The 18,198-nt window shown below is 35.6% G+C and overlaps 2 protein-coding genes across 6 annotated transcripts in view; one reads left to right on the top strand and one right to left on the bottom strand.

Moving 5' to 3' along the window:
* dnajc15 (DnaJ (Hsp40) homolog, subfamily C, member 15) overlaps window positions 1–1,112 on the bottom strand; it is a 75,428-nt gene extending 74,316 nt beyond the window's left edge. The window contains 1 exon segment of one of the 2 annotated variants that reach the window (NM_001003476.2): window positions 987–1,112. In NM_001003476.2, the coding sequence (NP_001003476.2) occupies window positions 987–1,091 (105 nt within the window). In that variant the 5' untranslated portion in view covers window positions 1,092–1,112. 2 annotated transcript variants of the gene reach the window in all.
* A 192-nt stretch (window positions 1,113–1,304) lies between these two features.
* The window catches only part of epsti1 (epithelial stromal interaction 1), a 66,701-nt gene continuing 49,807 nt past the window's right edge, over window positions 1,305–18,198 (top strand). For 3 of the 4 annotated variants that reach the window (XR_012385263.1, XM_005167961.6, XM_073912586.1), the window contains exons 1-2: window positions 1,305–1,580; window positions 5,432–5,490. Coding sequence is in view for 2 of the 4 variants with exons in the window: in XM_005167961.6 (XP_005168018.2) it covers window positions 1,417–1,580; window positions 5,432–5,490 (223 nt within the window). In the remaining 2 variants the exon portion in view is untranslated. The remainder of the gene's footprint in view (window positions 1,581–5,431; window positions 5,491–18,198) is intronic. The other variant, XR_012385264.1, reaches the window with a different exon arrangement.

Raw genomic sequence — 18,198 nt, 5'->3', positions numbered from 1 at the left:
ACGGGAGTGTTGTTAGGTATGCTATGATGTGTTTAACAACCTGCTATATTTCTAATTTCCTAACAATTTACCTCCTATTATGGGCTAAAGTGTTTTGAGCTACCTTTCTTGCACACATTGATCAAGACAACAAGTATGTATCTTAAATAATACATAAATCAAGAAATAATAATACAATTATAATGTTTTATCAACATTTCTCAATATATAAATATTTATATATATATATATATATATATATATATATATATATATATATATATATATATATATATATATATATATATATATAATAAACATATCATATTATTATATTAAAAGTACTGCAGATATTGCATTCATTTTCTTTCTGGCTTAGTCCCTTTATTAATCTGGGGTCATCACAAAGGAATGAACCGCCAACTTTGCCACAACCCATCACTACAACCCATCACTGGGAAAGATATTATACTACCAATATTATATATATTATTTTCTCATGTATAAAATATAATTGTCTTGTTTCCCAAAACATTTTTGTTAACTTATATGGAATAAAAAAAATAAAAAAAAACTTTTAAGATTAATCTATGGTGCTCAGAAGAACCTTCCATTGGGGGTTTTGAGCAAAAATTTGAGTGAATAATGCGTGTATAACTGTTTTCCATGTTACAACAATAGGCAACAGTTAATTATCAGTTTCGGTAAATGTTTTGTGAATGATGTAACATTCTCTGATATGGTTTTGTGTGTCGGATAAGGTTGCTTTTATTTGTTTATTTATTTAGATTTAGATTTTGTTTTTGCTTTGGTTGCTTTTATTGTTCAGATTAGTCAGTTCATTTGTGTAAAAGCGTCAGAAAATAAATAAAATGTAAATGTTTTGAGTTTGTGATGAAGGTCAATGCTATGATGAACAGAACAGAATGAAGTCTTACGACAAATGTTCAGCCATTTCATAACAACACAATATAAACTGCAGATTCTTCGGAGCGACATTTACTCACAAGGCGTCTGTCAATATCTGTCTCACTCTTCATGTTAGATTTTGGTGTATATTCAGCATATCTCATCAAGTCTCCGTCCAACGTAACGCCACTGGAGCTCGCCATGCTGTTGATGACGGACGCCGCTACGGAAATTCTAATGGGACAAACTTCATGCAGCTGAGGGTCTCACGCACTTCCAAAACAGACCCCACTCTTAAATTTAAAATACATTACAATATTAATAATGACAGTAAACCATCCAATAAACTACTTATACTTATGTTAAACGATTTTAAAATTATGTTACGCTTTATGTTTTGGGTTTCGCGGGGAATCCCACATAGAGACTTGGCATAGCTTACAGCCATAAGCAGCTGAGCCACTGCGATCAGCTGCTGTAGTTTATGTAAAGGCCAACAGACACGCTACAGAACATACTAGAACTTCAATGAATCATTATAAACATCCACGTCGTAATGCCGTAGAACGCGGGGGATATAGAAGACATACAATAAATCAAAGAAACAACATGACGGACAGCGGGCAAACAAATAATAATGAATGTCCGAACAGCTCTCCTGGTACATCAAACCCACAAAATCAGCCAGAACAGTAAGTATAGATGCTTTTAATCAGCTTTAGAAATTATTTATTTGACCGTTTATTTGACAATTAACGTATGGATAAAAATTATTATGGTTAAAAAAAGCGTACGCTGCATTTAAAACGCATTCTTTTTAAAATATATTTATTTAAATGTGTCATAATTTCAATGTGTTATTATTTGACTATCAGTTTTAAGCTAGTATTTGTATTTTTATTGCTTCGACTCATAATATAACATATAAAAAACAACCAAATTAGTTTCACTTTCGTTTCTGTCTAAACATTAACGTTACAGGAAGTGAAACTTGCTTAGGCTTAATGTTTACCAACTGTCTTATGAATTGCGCTCGCGTGTTTGGACGTATTCTTCTTAAAATCGTTATAAACAGGAATCGTTAAAGAGAAGATTATTACAATAATAAAAATGCAACTAGAACGGATAGTCGATCACCCCCAGAACGCTACCTTAGCTATTTATTCTTTCTAACGCATTCAAATATACTAATTATATCATTTACAAAAAATAACCCAATAAATATATTATAAAATTAATCATAAAACAATTAAATATTTATTTTGTTAGTTTGTGTGTGTGTATATATATATATATATATATATATATATATATATATATATATATATATATATAGAGAGAGAGAGAGAGAGAGAGAGAGAGAGAGAGAGAGAGAGAGAGAGAGACCATTTGACCATTTGGGGTGATGTAAACTAAAATAATGGTCCCAACGTTTTTATATTTTTAATTTCCAAAGCTTCTGAGATTCCAAAAGAGCCACATATTAATAATTAAAATACATTGTGTGTTATATGCCATGCCAATAATATGCTTTATACGTTTGTAAAAGCAATATATTAAAATACCCTTTAAAAATTATATATATATATATATATATATATATATATATATATATATATATATATATATATATATATATATATATATTAGTACTATATTATATGTAGTACTGTTTTAGTGAACTTGAACAAGTATACTAAAAAACATGTACACTATACACAATACACTAACATGTCTTACGTCAAAACAAACTTTTTTTTGCATGCAATTTATCATCAATAATCTTTGCTCAGTGACTCAGTGGTAAGCACTGTCACTTCACAGCAAGAAGGTCGCTGTTTTTGAGTCCCAGTGGGCCAGCTGGCCTTTCTGTATGGAGTTTGCATGTTCTCCCTGTGTTGGCATGGGTTTCCTCTGGGTGCTCTGGTTTCACCCACAGTTAAAAGACATGCGCTATAGGTGAATTGGTAAACAAATCTGGTAGTAATGTTTGATTGTGTGTTAATGTGAGAGTGTATGGGTGTTTCCCAGTACTGGGTTGCAGCTGAATGGGCATCCGCTGCGTAAAAAATATGCTGGAATAGTTTGTGGTTAATTCTATTCTGGTGACCCCTGATAAATAAGGGACTAAGCCGTAGGAAAGTGAATGAATGTATGAATAACCTTTGCTCAACACTAATTATTAACAATTTTAATTTTTTAAAAAACGAATTATTCTGTTAATCAAGGTGGCATTTATTAAATGTTAAAAAGTTTTTATATTGTTAAATATTTATAAAATTTTAAATAGTGACTTTCTTATTGTAGTTTTAAATGAAATTATTACTCCAGTCAGTATTGCTTTTATTACCATTATAATTTATAATAATAACTACAACAATAATTATAATTAATATTAGAGAGATTTCTAAAGGACCATGTGACCAAACACTGGATATATAGTAGCTATTTCAGATGATAATTATAGTGCATGCTCTCGTCTTCAGTAAATTATTTAGAATTATGTTTCCCATTTAATTCAAATAAATATTTAAATAAAAAAAAAATACTTAAAAAAAACAAATGTGGGGACGGTGTCACGGTGAAAAAGTGATGTCACCGGTGTTGCGTCTTAAAACCGGTATCACCGTCAACACCGTCTATCGTGGCAAGCCTAAATATATATATATACCAGAATAAGGTACTCCTACGTCTGTCAATAATACACAAATGCAGCAGGAAACGAGTATCCGCTGATGTCAAGAGGAAGGCTAGTGAGTGCCTTTTTTCTTGCGCTCCTCTCCATCACAAGATAGACTACCTGTCTTCAAGGCAACATTTCTAAGGGTGCTTTCACACCTACACTTTTGTTTCGGAACGTATCTCGTTTGCCCAGTTAGCGCGGTTCGATTGGCATATGTGAACAGGGCAATCGTGCTCTGTTCCGCGCCAAAGTAATCGCTCCGAGATCGCTTAAATGAGGTGGTCTCGGCTCGATTGAAACAAACCCTGGAGCGGTTCGATTGTAGTGAGAAAGAGATCCGATCTGGGCACGGTTGTATCACTGTGTTTTATGGATATGTAATAGGCATATACGGCTATATGAAGAGAGAATTATGAGTGGGGTGGGAAGTTTCACGAGTCTCCGGATGCCCGCAAACGAGTGATGATCTCCCGGTAATCTCGCGTCTCCCTCCAGGTCCTCAAATAGGCATCGTCGCGCACCCTTCTCACCCCTCCCCACCGCGTCTCTCCTCACGTCGCGCGCGCACCCTGTCAATCGACACCAAACCACCACCTTTCCTGACAGCTTAGCGGGATGCTGCAAAATAAACCCTGACACTCTGACCAATGTGAGGAGAGTTTACTTGCACGTGACTTGTTTTAGCTCTTTTGGTCCGATTAGAAACTTTGCAGTGTGAAAGCGAACCGCTCCAAGAGCAAAGAGCAACAATGTAACAATTGTAATCTCTGTTTCGGAACAACTGAATTGATTCACAGGTGTCCTTTGTAAGTTTATTGTTTAAATTGTTTTTTACATATAGCTGTGTAGCCTATCTAAAGATTTATTTATGTGGTTGCTCCTATTATTTATAGCCTAAAACCTCATGTTAATACTTGTTGTTGTTTATTTATTATAAGGGAACATAAAGGGCACAAGTTGTTATGAAGAAAAATAAACGGTTTTGCTTTTTCACAACAACCAATAAATAAGCTATTATTATTATAATTATTACAGTGAAATAATTCATTAAACATTACAGGGCAAGGCGAGCTTGTGTCGCGGACTCGGTGACACTGCCGCTCCGCCCGCTCTGATCATACAGGTTTGGTTTTTAGCAGCGGTGTGGAGCGCCCTCCAATCTTTTTGTAACAAGCTAAAAGTCGTTTATCTAACTAACTTGATCTTACTTATCAAACAAAACATTGATTCACTAGCTTTTCTTAATGGTATTACTGTAGTAGAATATAGCCTAAGGTGGATATATCATTTATGTATGTTTATGTCACATAAAAAAAACATTGTTTCTGTAACCACAGTAATATTTTGACATGTTTTATTTTGGTAAAGGGGATAGGGATTTTTTGTGTCCATGTCAGTGGTTTGTTTATTCAGTGTTCACCACTGTATTATTTTATATTAAGCATTATGCTGTTGCCAGCTGTTTCTGTTTCTGATAATTTAATTTATTAGTGGCCAACATATTTCCTACAACATTTTCCATTTTTACCACATGATTCAATTTATAATGTGTCATCATGCAACCCTTTTGGGGTAATTTTTAATGGCTTGGTGTTTTTGATATGCTTGGTGTTTTGAATTTATAATGACATCAGCATTATTTGGGGTGTGTGTATTGTGTCACCATCAAATATGACGGGGATAGAGGGGGAGTTCCACAGAGTTGTTTGTGGAAAAATTTTGATTTTACGTAAGAAAACATGACTTACATCCAACCTTGGTTTAGATGCATTGCTGGCACATGAGTCAGCTGATAAGTTCTTAACACTGGAGCCTCAACCGGAAACCAAATGTACCTAATTCATGCCTTTTCCCACACAGTGCTGGTGGATTTACCAAGATACCACCAAATGAATCAAGACGGAGCAAATTGCTGAGTAGTAAGTCATGACACAACTGTTGTTGCATTTTCCATCTTCATCTGATCCAGATGTATCTCTAATTGTTACCATCAGGTGTAATTTCAGCATGTGTGAATGCAAAGGGAAGACAGATTTCCTTTGTTGTTGATGTTGTTGTTGTTGTTAATGTAGCTAAATATTATCTTTAGGTTGGAATACACGCAACCTCCATATATATATAAGCCCCCCTGTTTTATATTTTACTGGATATTTTTAAAGACTTTTATACAGCTGTAAGTGACATTTAAAGGCTCAACTGGTTAACTAGCTTAACTAGGCAGGTTAGGGTAATTAGGGAAGTTATTGTATGATGATGGTTTGTTCTGTAGAGTATCGTGAAAAAAAACATATAGCTTAAAAGGACATAACTTAAAATGGTGTTTATAAAATTAAAAACAGTTTTTTTTCTAGCCAAAATAAATCAAATAAGACATTCTTATTGGAATATAAAAAAATTGATTAGACATTCTGTGAAAATTTCTGTGCTCTGTTAAACATCATTCATTCATTCATTTTCTTTTTGGCTTAGTCCCTTCATTAATCCCCTTAATTCCCACAGTGGAATGAACTGCCAACTTATCCAGCATATGTTTTACGCTGCAACCCATCTCTGGGAAACACTCATACACTCTCATTCACACACATACACCATGGACAATTTTAGCTTACCCAATTCACCAATAACGCATGTCGTTGGACTTGAGGGGGAAACCAGAACACCCAGAGGAAACCCACGCAAACGCGGGGAGAACATGCAAACTCCACACAGAAATGCCAACTGACTCAGCCGAGGTTCGAACCATTGACCTTCTTGCTGTGAGGCGACAGCACTACCTACTGCACCACCATGTCGCCTCATCTTTTGGGAAATATTTTTAAAAGAATAAAAATTCAAAGGGAGGGAAAAAAATTTAACTGTATATATATATATATATATATATATATATATATATATATATATATATATATATATACACACACACACTCACACACACAGTTGAAGTCAGAATTATTAGCCCCCCTGAATTGTTAGCGCCCCTGTTTATTTTTTTACCCAATTTCTGTTTAATGGAGGGAAGATTGTTTCAGCACACTTCTAATCATAATAGTTTTAAAAACTTATTTCTAATAACTGATTTATTTTATCTTTGCCATGATGACAGTAAATAATATTTCACTTGATATTTTTCAAGACATTTCTATACAGCTAAAGTGACATTTAAAGGCTTAACTAGGTTAATAAGGTGAATTAGACAGGTCAGGGTAATTTGGCAAGTTATTGTAGAATGATGGTTTGTTCTGTAGACTATCAAAAAAAAATTTGCTTAAAAGGGCTTATAATTTTGTCCCAAAAATAGTTTTAAAAAAATTCAAAACAGCTTTTCTTCTAGCCAAAATAAAACAAAGACTTTTTGTCTAGACGAAAAAATATTATCAGACATACTGTGAAAATTTCCTTGCTCTGTCAAACAAACATCATTTGGGAAATATTTAAAAAAGAAAAAAAGATCAAAAGGGGGCTAATAATTCTGACTTCAACTGCATATATATATGTATATATATATATATATATATATATATATATATATATATATATATATATATATATATATATATATATATATATATATATATATATATATACATACACACAGTTGAAGTCAGAATTATTAGCCCCCCTGGATTATTGATTATTAGCCTCCTGTTAATTTTTCCCAAATTTCAGTTTAACAGAGAGCTAATTCTTTTTAACACATTTCTAAACATAATAGTTTTAATAATTAATTTATAATATCTGATTTATTTTATCTTTGCCATAATGACAGTAAATAATATCTAGAATACTAGATATTTTTCAAGACACTTCCATGCAGCCTAAAGTGACATTTAAAGGCTCAACTAGGTTAATTGGGTTAACTTGGCAGTAAATGGTAATTAGGCAAGTTATATTGATGGTTTGTTCTGATAACTGAAAATTTTAGCTTAAGGGGGTAATAATTTTGACCTTAAAATGGTTTTAAAAACATAAAAAAAACAGCTTTTATTCTTGCTGAAGTAAAACAAATCAATTTAAATATATATATATATATATATATATATATATATATATATATATATATATATATATATATATATATATATATATATATATAAATCAAATTAAATATATATAAATTGCAGCACTTTTCAGAGTAGTACATATGTTTCATATTTATTATTACAAATAAATATGTGTTTCCTCACTACATTAAAATTCCTAACATAAATTTTGTGCATGATTACTATGCTTATAATTAGGCTGGCTTGTCAAAGCCAGACTACTGAAATGCTATTTAAACTTATTAGGCTGGCTTGTGTAGCAAGCCAGACTACTGTTATCCTATTAAACTTATTAGGCTGGCTTGTGTAGCAAGCCAGACTACTGTTATCCTATTAAACTTAATATTATTATTATTCTTCTTCTGAGACTAAAAATTAAACTGTATCTCGTCCTAGGCCTTTCAAGCTATGACCATCAAACTCGGGTCAGACCTCTGACCTATTCTGACTCGAGTTGCTATATCTTTTCCGACTGATCCGACTTTCGGTTTTCCTAAAAACGTCCCGGGACCGTCGGAAAAATCCCATAGACTTAACATTGGATCAAACTTTGTGACCTCATAACTCCACATCAGAATGTCACACAGACTTCTAACTGGGCTCATTTAACTCAGACTATCAAACTGCCAATGACTGATCACCTTTAAACTTTCTGGCCACGCCCTAGCAACCACTTTTGGACCCTAGAAACCGTCCCATAGACTTCCATTGCAAAAAACTCTCATTGACTTTACATTGGATCAAACTTTGTGAGCTCATAACTCTGCATCAGACTGTCCTACAGACTAATGGCTGAGCTCATTTAACTCAGTCAAGCCAGCAGCCAATCACTGATGGCCTTTTAACTTTCTAGCCACACCCTAACAACCAGATACTGCACCCTAGCAACTGTCCCATAGACTGCCATTAAAGAGGTTCAGACTGATATTGTCATGCTGCAGTGTGATAGAGACATGGGGGTTGTTTTTAGCTGTTCATACTGTCAAGAAGCTTTGATACATCATCAGTCTAAGCTGTCAATCAACTCCATAGCAACAAAACAGACTAACCTAGCAACGATATAACAGCAGCTATATCTCAGCATCAGAACATCGTAGAGAGGCGGGGGTTGGCTTGTTTGACTCATGCTCGCACAACATCTATCTATCTATCTATCTATCTATCTATCTATCTATCTATCTATCTATCTATCTATCTATCTATCTATCTATCTATCTATCTACATCTATTTATCTATCTATCTATCTATCTATCATGCTAACAACATGCTAATTCATGCTAGAATCATGCTAGTTACATGCTAATTCATGCTAGAATCATGCTAGTCACATGCTAATTCATGCTAGAATCATGCTAGTAACATGCCAATTCATGCTAGTAACATACTAATTCATGCTAGAATCATGCTAGTAACATGCTAATCCATGCTAGAATCATGCTAGTCAAATGGTAATTCATGCTAGAATCATGCTAACAACATGCTAATTCATGATAGAATCATGCTAGTAACATGCTAATTCATGCTAGAATCATGCTAGTAACATACTAATTCATGCTAGAATCATGCTAACAACATGCTAATTCATGCTAGAATCATGCTAGTAACATGCTAATTCATGCTAGAATCATGCTAACAACATGCTAATTCATGCTAGAATCGTGCTAATTCATGCTAAAAACATGCTAGTAACATGCTAATTCATGTTAAAATCATGCTAGTAACATGCTAATTCATGCTAACAACATGCTAATTCATGCTAGAATCATGTTAACAACATGCTAATTCATGCTAGAATCGTGCTAATTCATGCTAAAATCATGCTAGTAACATGCTAATTCATGTTAAAATCATGCTAGGTACATGCTATTTCATGCTAGAATCATGCTAGTAACATGCTAATTCATGCTAGAATCGTGCTAAAACTATGCTAAGTCATGCTAGAATCATGCTAACAACATGCTAATTCATGCTAGAATCATGCTAGGAACATGCTAATTCATGCTAACAACATGCTAATTCATGCTAAAATAATGCTAGTAAAATGCTAATTCATGCTAGAATCATGCTAACAACATGCTATTTCACGCTAGAATCATGCTAATAACATGCTAATCTATCTATCTATCTATCTATCTATCTATCTATCTATCTATCATGCTAACAACATGCTAATTCATGCTAGAATCATGCTAGTCACATGCTAATTCATGCTAGAATCATGCTAGTCACATGCTAATTCATGCTAGAATCATGCTAACAACATGCTAATTCATGCTAGAATCATGCTAGTAACATGCTAATTCATGCTAGAATCATGCTAGTAACATGCTAATTCATGCTAGAATCATGCTAGTAACATACTAATTCATGCTAGAATCATGCTAGTAACATGCTAATCCATGCTAGAATCATGCTAGTCAAATGGTAATTCATGCTAGAATCATGCTAACAACATGCTAATTCATGATAGAATCATGCTAGTAACATGCTAATTCATGCTAGAATCATGCTAGTAACATAGTAATTCATGCTAGAATCATGCTAACAACATGCTAATTCATGCTAGAATCATGCTAGTAACATGCTAATTCATGTTAGAATCATGCTAACAACATGCTAATTCATGCTAGAATCGTGCTAATTCATGCTAAAAACATGCTAGTAACATGCTAATTCATGTTAAAATCATGCTAGTAACATGCTAATTCATGCTAACAACATGCTAATTCATGCTAGAATCATGCTAACAACATGCTAATTCATGCTAGAATCGTGCTAATTCATGCTAAAATCATGCTAGTAACATGCTAATTCATGTTAAAATCATGCTAGGTACATGCTATTTCATGCTAGAATCATGCTAGTAACATGCTAATTCATGCTAGAATCGTGCTAAAACTATGCTAAGTCATGCTAGAATCATGCTAACAACATGCTAATTCATGCTAGAATCATGCTAGGAACATGCTAATTCATGCTAACAACATGCTAATTCATGCTAAAATAATGCTAGTAAAATGCTAATTCATGCTAGAATCATGCTAACAACATGCTATTTCACGCTAGAATCATGCTAATAACATGCTAATCTATCTATCTATCTATCTATCAATCTATCTATCTATCTTTTCATACTTTTTAAAACTGTTTAAACTAAATAAACTATTACCGTCAGGCTTTCACAAGCCAGCCTCAAAGTTTGTTCTCAAACTTTAAGAATCTAGTTATTATTTTTCTATATTATTCTTCTTCTGAGACTAAAAATTAAACTCTATCTCCTCCTAGGCCATTCAAGCTATGACCATCAAACTTGGGTCAGACCTCCGAACTATTCTGACTCGAGTTGCTATATCCTTTCCGACTGATCCGACTTTCGGTTTCCCGAAAAACGTCCCGGGACCGTCGGAAAAATCCCATAGACGTAACATTGGATCAAACTTTGTGACCTCATAACTCCGCATCAGAATGTCACACAGACTTCTAACTGGGCTCATTTAACTCAGACTATCAAACTGCCAATGACTGACCACCTTTAAACTTTCTGGCCATGCCCTAGCAACCACTTTTGGACCCTAGAAACCGTCCCATAGACTTCCATTGCAAAATACTCTCATTGACTTTACATGGGATCAAACTTTGTGAGCTCATAACTCTGCATCAGACTGTCCTACAGACTAATGGCTGAGCTCATTTAACTCAGTCTAGCCAGCAGCCAATCACCGATGGCCTTTTAACTTTCTAGCCACACCCTAACAACCAGATACTGCACCCTAGCAACTGTCCCATAGACTGCCATTAAAGAGGTTCAGACTGATATTGTCATGCTGCAGTGTGATAGAGACATGGGGGTTGTTTTTAACTGTTCATACTGTCAAGAAGCTTTGATACATCATCAGTCTAAGCTGTCAATCAACTCCATAGCAACAAAACAGACTAACCTAGCAACGATATAGCACCAGCTATATCTCAGCATCAGAACATCGTAGAGAAGCGGGGGTTGGCTTGTTTGACTCATGCTCGCAGACCATCTATCTATCTATCTATCTATCTATCTATCTATCTATCTATCTATCTATCTATCTATCTATCTATCTATCTATCTATCTATCTATCTATCTATCTATCTATCTATCTATCTATCTATCTATCTATCTATCCATCCATCCATCCATCCATCTATCTATCTACCTACCTGTATCCATCTATCTATCTATCTATCTATCTATCTATCTATCTATCTATCTATCTATCTATCTATCTATCTATCTATCCATCATGCTAACAGCATGCTAATTCATGCTAGAATCATGCTAGTTACATGCTAGAATCATGCTAGTTACATGCTAATTCATGCTAGAATCATGCTAGTCACATGCTAATTCATGCTAGAATCATGCTAGTCACATGCTAATTCATGCTAGAATCATGCTAACAACATGCTAATTCCTGCTAGAATCATGCTAATTCATGCTAAAATCATGCTAGTAACATGCTGATGCTAGTAACATGCTAATTCATGCTAACAACATGTTAAATCATGCTAGAATCGTGCTAGTAACATGCTAATTCATGCTAGAATCGTGCTAACAACATGCTAATTCATGCTAGAATCATGCTAGTAACATGCTAATTCATGCTAGAATCATGCTAACAACATGCTAATTCATGCTAGAATCATGCTAACAACATGCTAATTCATGCTAGAATCATGCTAGTAACATGCTAATTCATGCTAGAATCATGCTAGTAACATGCTAATTCATGCTAGAATCGTGCTAGTAACATCCTAATTTATGCTAGAATCATGCTAGTCACATGCTAATGCATGCTAGAATCATGCTAACAACATGCTAATTCATGCTAGAATCATGCTAGTTACATGCTAATTCATGCTAGAATCATGCTAACAACATGCTAATTCATGCTAGAATCATGTTAACAACATGCTAATTCATGCTAGAATCATGCTAGTAACATGCTAATTTATGCTAGATTCATGCTAGTAACATGCTAATTCATGCTAGCATCGTGCTGACAACATGCTAATTCATGCTAGAATCATGCTAGTAACATGCTAATTCATGCTAGTATCATGCTAGTAACATGCTAATTCATGCTGGAATCGTGCAAACAACATGCTAATTCATACTAGAATCGTGCTAACAACATGCTAATTCATGCTAGAATCGTGCTAGTAACATGCTAATTCATGCTAGAATCGTGCTAGTAACATGCTAATTCATGCTAGAATTATGCTAGCAACATGCTAATTCATGCTAGAATCATGCTAACAACATGCTAATTCATGCTAAAATCATGCGAACAACATGCTAATTCACGCTAGAATCATGCTAACAACATGCTAATTCACGTTAAAATCATGCTAATACCATGCTAATATATCTATCTATCTATCTATCTATCTAGTTATCTAGCTATATATCTATCTTTTCATACTTTTAAAAACTGTTTAAACTAAATAAACTATTACCGTCAGGCTTTCACAAGCCAGCCTCAAAGTTTGTTCTCAAACTTTAAGAATCTAGTTATTATTTTTTTTATTTTTTTTTTTATTAATCTTCTGAGACAAAATTTCTAACTCTATCTCCTCCTAGAGCTTTTGAGCTATTACCACCAAACTTGCTCCAGACCTCCAAACTATTCTGACTCGTGTTGCTATATCTCCTCAAACTGATCCGACTTTCGGTTTTCCGAAAAACGTCCCGGGACTGTCGGAAAAATCCCATAGGCTTAACATTGGATCAAACTTTGTGAGCTCATAACTCTGCGTCAGACTGTCGCACAGACTTCTAACTGGGCTCATTTAACTCAGACTATCAAACTGCCAATGACTGATCACCTTTAAACTTTCTAGCCACGCCCTAGCAACCACTTTTGGACCCTAGTAACTGTCCTATAGACTTCTATTCAAAAGACTCTCATTGACTTAACATGGGATCAAACTTTATGAGCTCATAACTCTGCATCAGACTGTCTTACAGACTAATGGCTGAGCTCATTTAACTCCGACTACCAAACTGCCAATAACTGATGAGCTTTTAACTTTCTAGCCACTCCCCTAACTACCACATACTGCACCCTAGCAACTGTCCCGTAGACTTCCATTCAAAAGACTCTCATTGACTTAACATGGGATCAAACTTTGTGAGCTCATAACTCTACATCAGACTGTCATACAGACTAATGGCTGAGCTCATTTAACTCAGACTACCAAACTGCCAATAACTGATGAGCTTTTAACTTTCTAGCCACACCCCTAACTACCACATACTGCACCCTAGCAACTGTCCCGTAGACTTCCATTACAAAAAACTCTCATTGACTTAACATGGGATCAAACTTTGTGAGCTCATAACTCTGAATCAGACTGTCATAGAGACTAATGGCTGAGCTCATTTAACTCAGTCTAGCCAGCAGCCAATCACTGATGGCCTTTTAACTTTCTAGCCACACCCCTAACTACCACATACTGCACCCTAGCAACTGTCCTATAGAATGTAATTAGGTGTGCTATCGAATGCTTATAATTCTAACATGCTAATGACATGCCAATCATGCTAGCAACATGCTACTCATATGCTAATCATGCTAATGACATGCTAACTCATACTGGAAACATGCTAATGACATGCTAATTTGTACAAGAATCATGCTAGTAACATGCTAATTCATACTAGACTCATGTTAATAACTGGCCTACATGCATATCTTTGCTTAGCAGTGTCCTATTGACTTGGGGGATGGCTCATCTGACTCAGACAACCAATGAGCATCTCAATATGATAATGAAGCTCACAAGCCACGCCCCCCAAATTGATTCCATAGACTTCCATTAAAATAGGCCAAGATGCATATTTTTGCATAGCAGTGTCATACAGACATGGGGGTTGGTTCATTTTACTTAGACAGCCAACCACATTCAAGTGCACTCTGTAACCTCGCCCATAGCAACAAAACAGAGTACCCTAGCAACCATTCATCAACAGCTATATCTCAGCATCAGAACATCGTAGAGACTTGGAGATTGGCTCGTTTGACTCATGCTAGCAAACGGAACTTCCTAAATGCTACACATGCTAGCAGTGATTAGCTACATGCTAATATTGACTAGCCAAGTACTGTAACTTGCTAGAAATGCTTACTAAGTATAAATGTTTTATCAAGCATGTATGTAAGGCTTGCCTAGTAACCAACCAGGGTACCCTAGCAACTGCCTAGCAACCACCCAAATTACCCTAGCAACCACCTAGCAACCACCTAGCAACGGCCTAGTAATGCCTTAGTAAGGGCCTAGCGACCACTCAGGACACCCTAGCAACCGCCTAGCAACGCCTTAGCAACCACTCAGAATACCCTAGCAACCACCTAGCAACACCTTGGCAACCACCTAGCAACCACTTGGGACATCTTAGCAACCGCCTAGCAACACCTTAGCAACCACCTAGCAACCACTCAGAACACCCTAGCAACTACCTAGCAATGCCTTAGCAACCACCTAGCAACCGCTCAGGACACCCTAGCAACCACCTAGCAACACCTTAGCAACCACCTAGCAACCACTCAGGACACCCTAGCAACCGCCTAGCAACGCCTTAGCAACCACTCAGAATACCCTAGCAACCACCTAGCAACACCTTAGCAACCGCCTAGCAACCACTTAGGACTCCTTAGCAACCACCTAGCAACACCTTAGCAACCACCTAGCAACCACTTGGGACACCTTAGCAACCGCCTAGCAACACCTTAGCAACGACCTAGCAACCAGTCAGAACACCCTAGCAACCGCCTAGCAACGCCTTAGCAACCACCAAGCAACCACTCAGGACACCCTAGCAACCACCTAGCAACACCTTAGCAACCACCTAGCAACCACTCAGGACACCCTAGCAACCGCCTAGCAACGCCTTAGCAACCACTCAGAATACCCTAGCAACCACCTAGCAACACCTTAGCAACCGCCTAGCAACCACTTAGGACTCCTTGGCAACCACCTAGCAACACCTTAGCAACCACCTAGCAACCACTCAGAACACCCTAGCAACCACCTAGCAACACCTTAGCAACAACCTAGCAACCACTTAGAACACCCTAGCAACTGCCTAGCAACACCTTAGCAACCACTCAGAACACCCTAGCAACCACCTAGCAACATCCTAGCAACCACACAGAACACCCTAGCAACCGCCTAGCAAGACCTTAGCAACCACCTAGCAACCAATCAGAGCACCCTAGCAACTGCCTAGCAACAACCTAGCAACCACTCAGAACACCCTAGCAACCGCCTAGCAATGCCTTAGCAACCACCTAGCAACCACTCAGAACACCCTAGCAACCACCTAGCAACACCCTAGCAACCGCCTAGCAACATCTTAGCAACCACCTAGCAACCACTCAGGACACCCAAGCAACTGCCTAGCAACGACTTAGCAACCACTCAGAATATCCTAGCAACCACCTAAGCATGCTATGTGACATGCTAATTCATACTAGAATCATGCTAGTAACATGCTAATTCATACTACAATCATGCTATTAACATGCTAATTCATACTAGAATCATGCTAATAACATGCTAATTCATACTAGAATCATGCTAGTAACATGCTAATGCATGCTAAAATCATGCTAATAACATGCTAATTCACGCTAGAATCATGCTAGTAACATGTTAATTCATACTATAATCATGCTAATAACATGCTAATTCATGCTAGAATCATGCGAGTAACATGCTAATTCATGCTAGAATCATTCTAGTAACATGCTAATTCATACTAGAATCATGCTAATTCATGCTAGAATCATGCTAATAACCTGCTAATTCATACTAGATTCATGATAGTAACAGGCTAATTCATACTAGAATCATGCTAATAACATGCTAATTCATGCTAGAATCATGCGAGTAACATGCTAATTTTTGCTAGAATCATTCTAGTAACATGCTAATTCATACTAGAATCATGCTAATTCATGCTAGAATCATGCTAATAACCTGCTAATTCATACTAGATTCATGATAGTAACATGCTAATTTATACTAGAATCATGCTAATTCATGCTAGAATCATGCTAATAACCTGCTAATTCATGCTAGAATCATGCTAGTAACATGCTAACTCATACTATAATTATGCTAATAACATGCTAATTCATGCTAGAATCATGCGAGTAACATGCTAATTCTTGCTAGAATCATTCTAGTAACATGCTAAATCATACTAGAATCATGCTAATTCATGCTAGAATCATGCTAATAACCTGCTAATTCATACTAGATTCATGATAGTAACAGGCTAATTCATACTAGAATCATGCTAGAATCATGCTAGTAACATGCTAATTCATGCTAGATACATACTAGTAACATGCTAATTCATGCTAGGATCATGCTAGTAACATGCTAATTCATGCTAGAATCATGCTAGTAGCATGCTAATTCATACTAGAATCATGCTAGTGACATGCTAATTTATTCTAGAATCATGCTAGTAACATGCTAATTCATGCTAGAAGCATGCTAATAACATGCTAATTTATACTAGAATCATGCTAATAAAATGCTAATTTGTACTACACTCATGCTAATAGCATGCTAACCCATGTTAGAATCATGCTAATGCATGCTAGAATCATGCTAATAACATGCTACTTATACTTTTTCAAACTGTTTTTAAACTAAATAAACTATTACCAACAGGCTTTGTCAAGCCAGCCTCAAAGTTTGTCTCGACGAACTTTACTGTCTAGTTGAAATTGTTTTGTTTTCTTTTTTCATTTTACCTAAAGTGATTTTGTTGATTATACCTACAGACAATAAAATATCACTGTAATGTGATTTTGAATGTGCTTTACTAACTAGTTGCCCATAGTTTGCGATTCACATGTTCTCCATTTATTTCCCCATTCAAACAGCATTCTGTAGGCTTATAACTTGTAGTTAGGGTTAGGGTTTTTTTTAATTATCATTGTTAGAATACCTTAACTATTTATTATATTTAACTATATACCGGCTGATTTATCATGAAACTAAGTTTCAATTCATAATTAAAATTTACAAATTTAATACCGTTTTTATGAACTCGTGTAAATGATTCAGACCAAATAACTAATGATTGTTGAATGAAATCTGTGTCATCTGCTGAATTAAAATGCATTTGCTCAAGTGGCACAGAAACGACATATAAAATAATAATTAAATGTATGTAAACTGAGGGTTTAAGTTTAAAGATATTAGTGTATTTACATTGCAATTACAGTAAAATAATGTTATGAGATTAATGTTTTAAAAATAAAATTCTGATTATAGAAACATGGACTGTTGAGGGGGGACTTAAAAATTTTACATTAGGTTTTTTTTAGTTTGCAGAAAGTCCTTACGATTTAGTTACTGAATCTTTCGCACAAACAATTCGTTCAGAGTGACTGATTAATTCAGAAAAAACACCTCTATGTTGCTTAAAGAGAAGAGCAACAACAATGAGTAAACTAGAGACATACATAACCTGTGCAGAGTGATTATAAGTCACGACAACACACAATTAAATACATACTTTGCAAGCTAG

Source organism: Danio rerio, chromosome 9 (genome assembly GCF_049306965.1).
Source record: "Danio rerio strain Tuebingen ecotype United States chromosome 9, GRCz12tu, whole genome shotgun sequence".
Classification (NCBI taxonomy): Eukaryota; Metazoa; Chordata; class Actinopteri; order Cypriniformes; family Danionidae; genus Danio; species Danio rerio.
The sequence above is the reverse complement of the archived record's forward strand: the minus strand, read 5'-3'. Positions and strand labels throughout refer to the sequence as shown.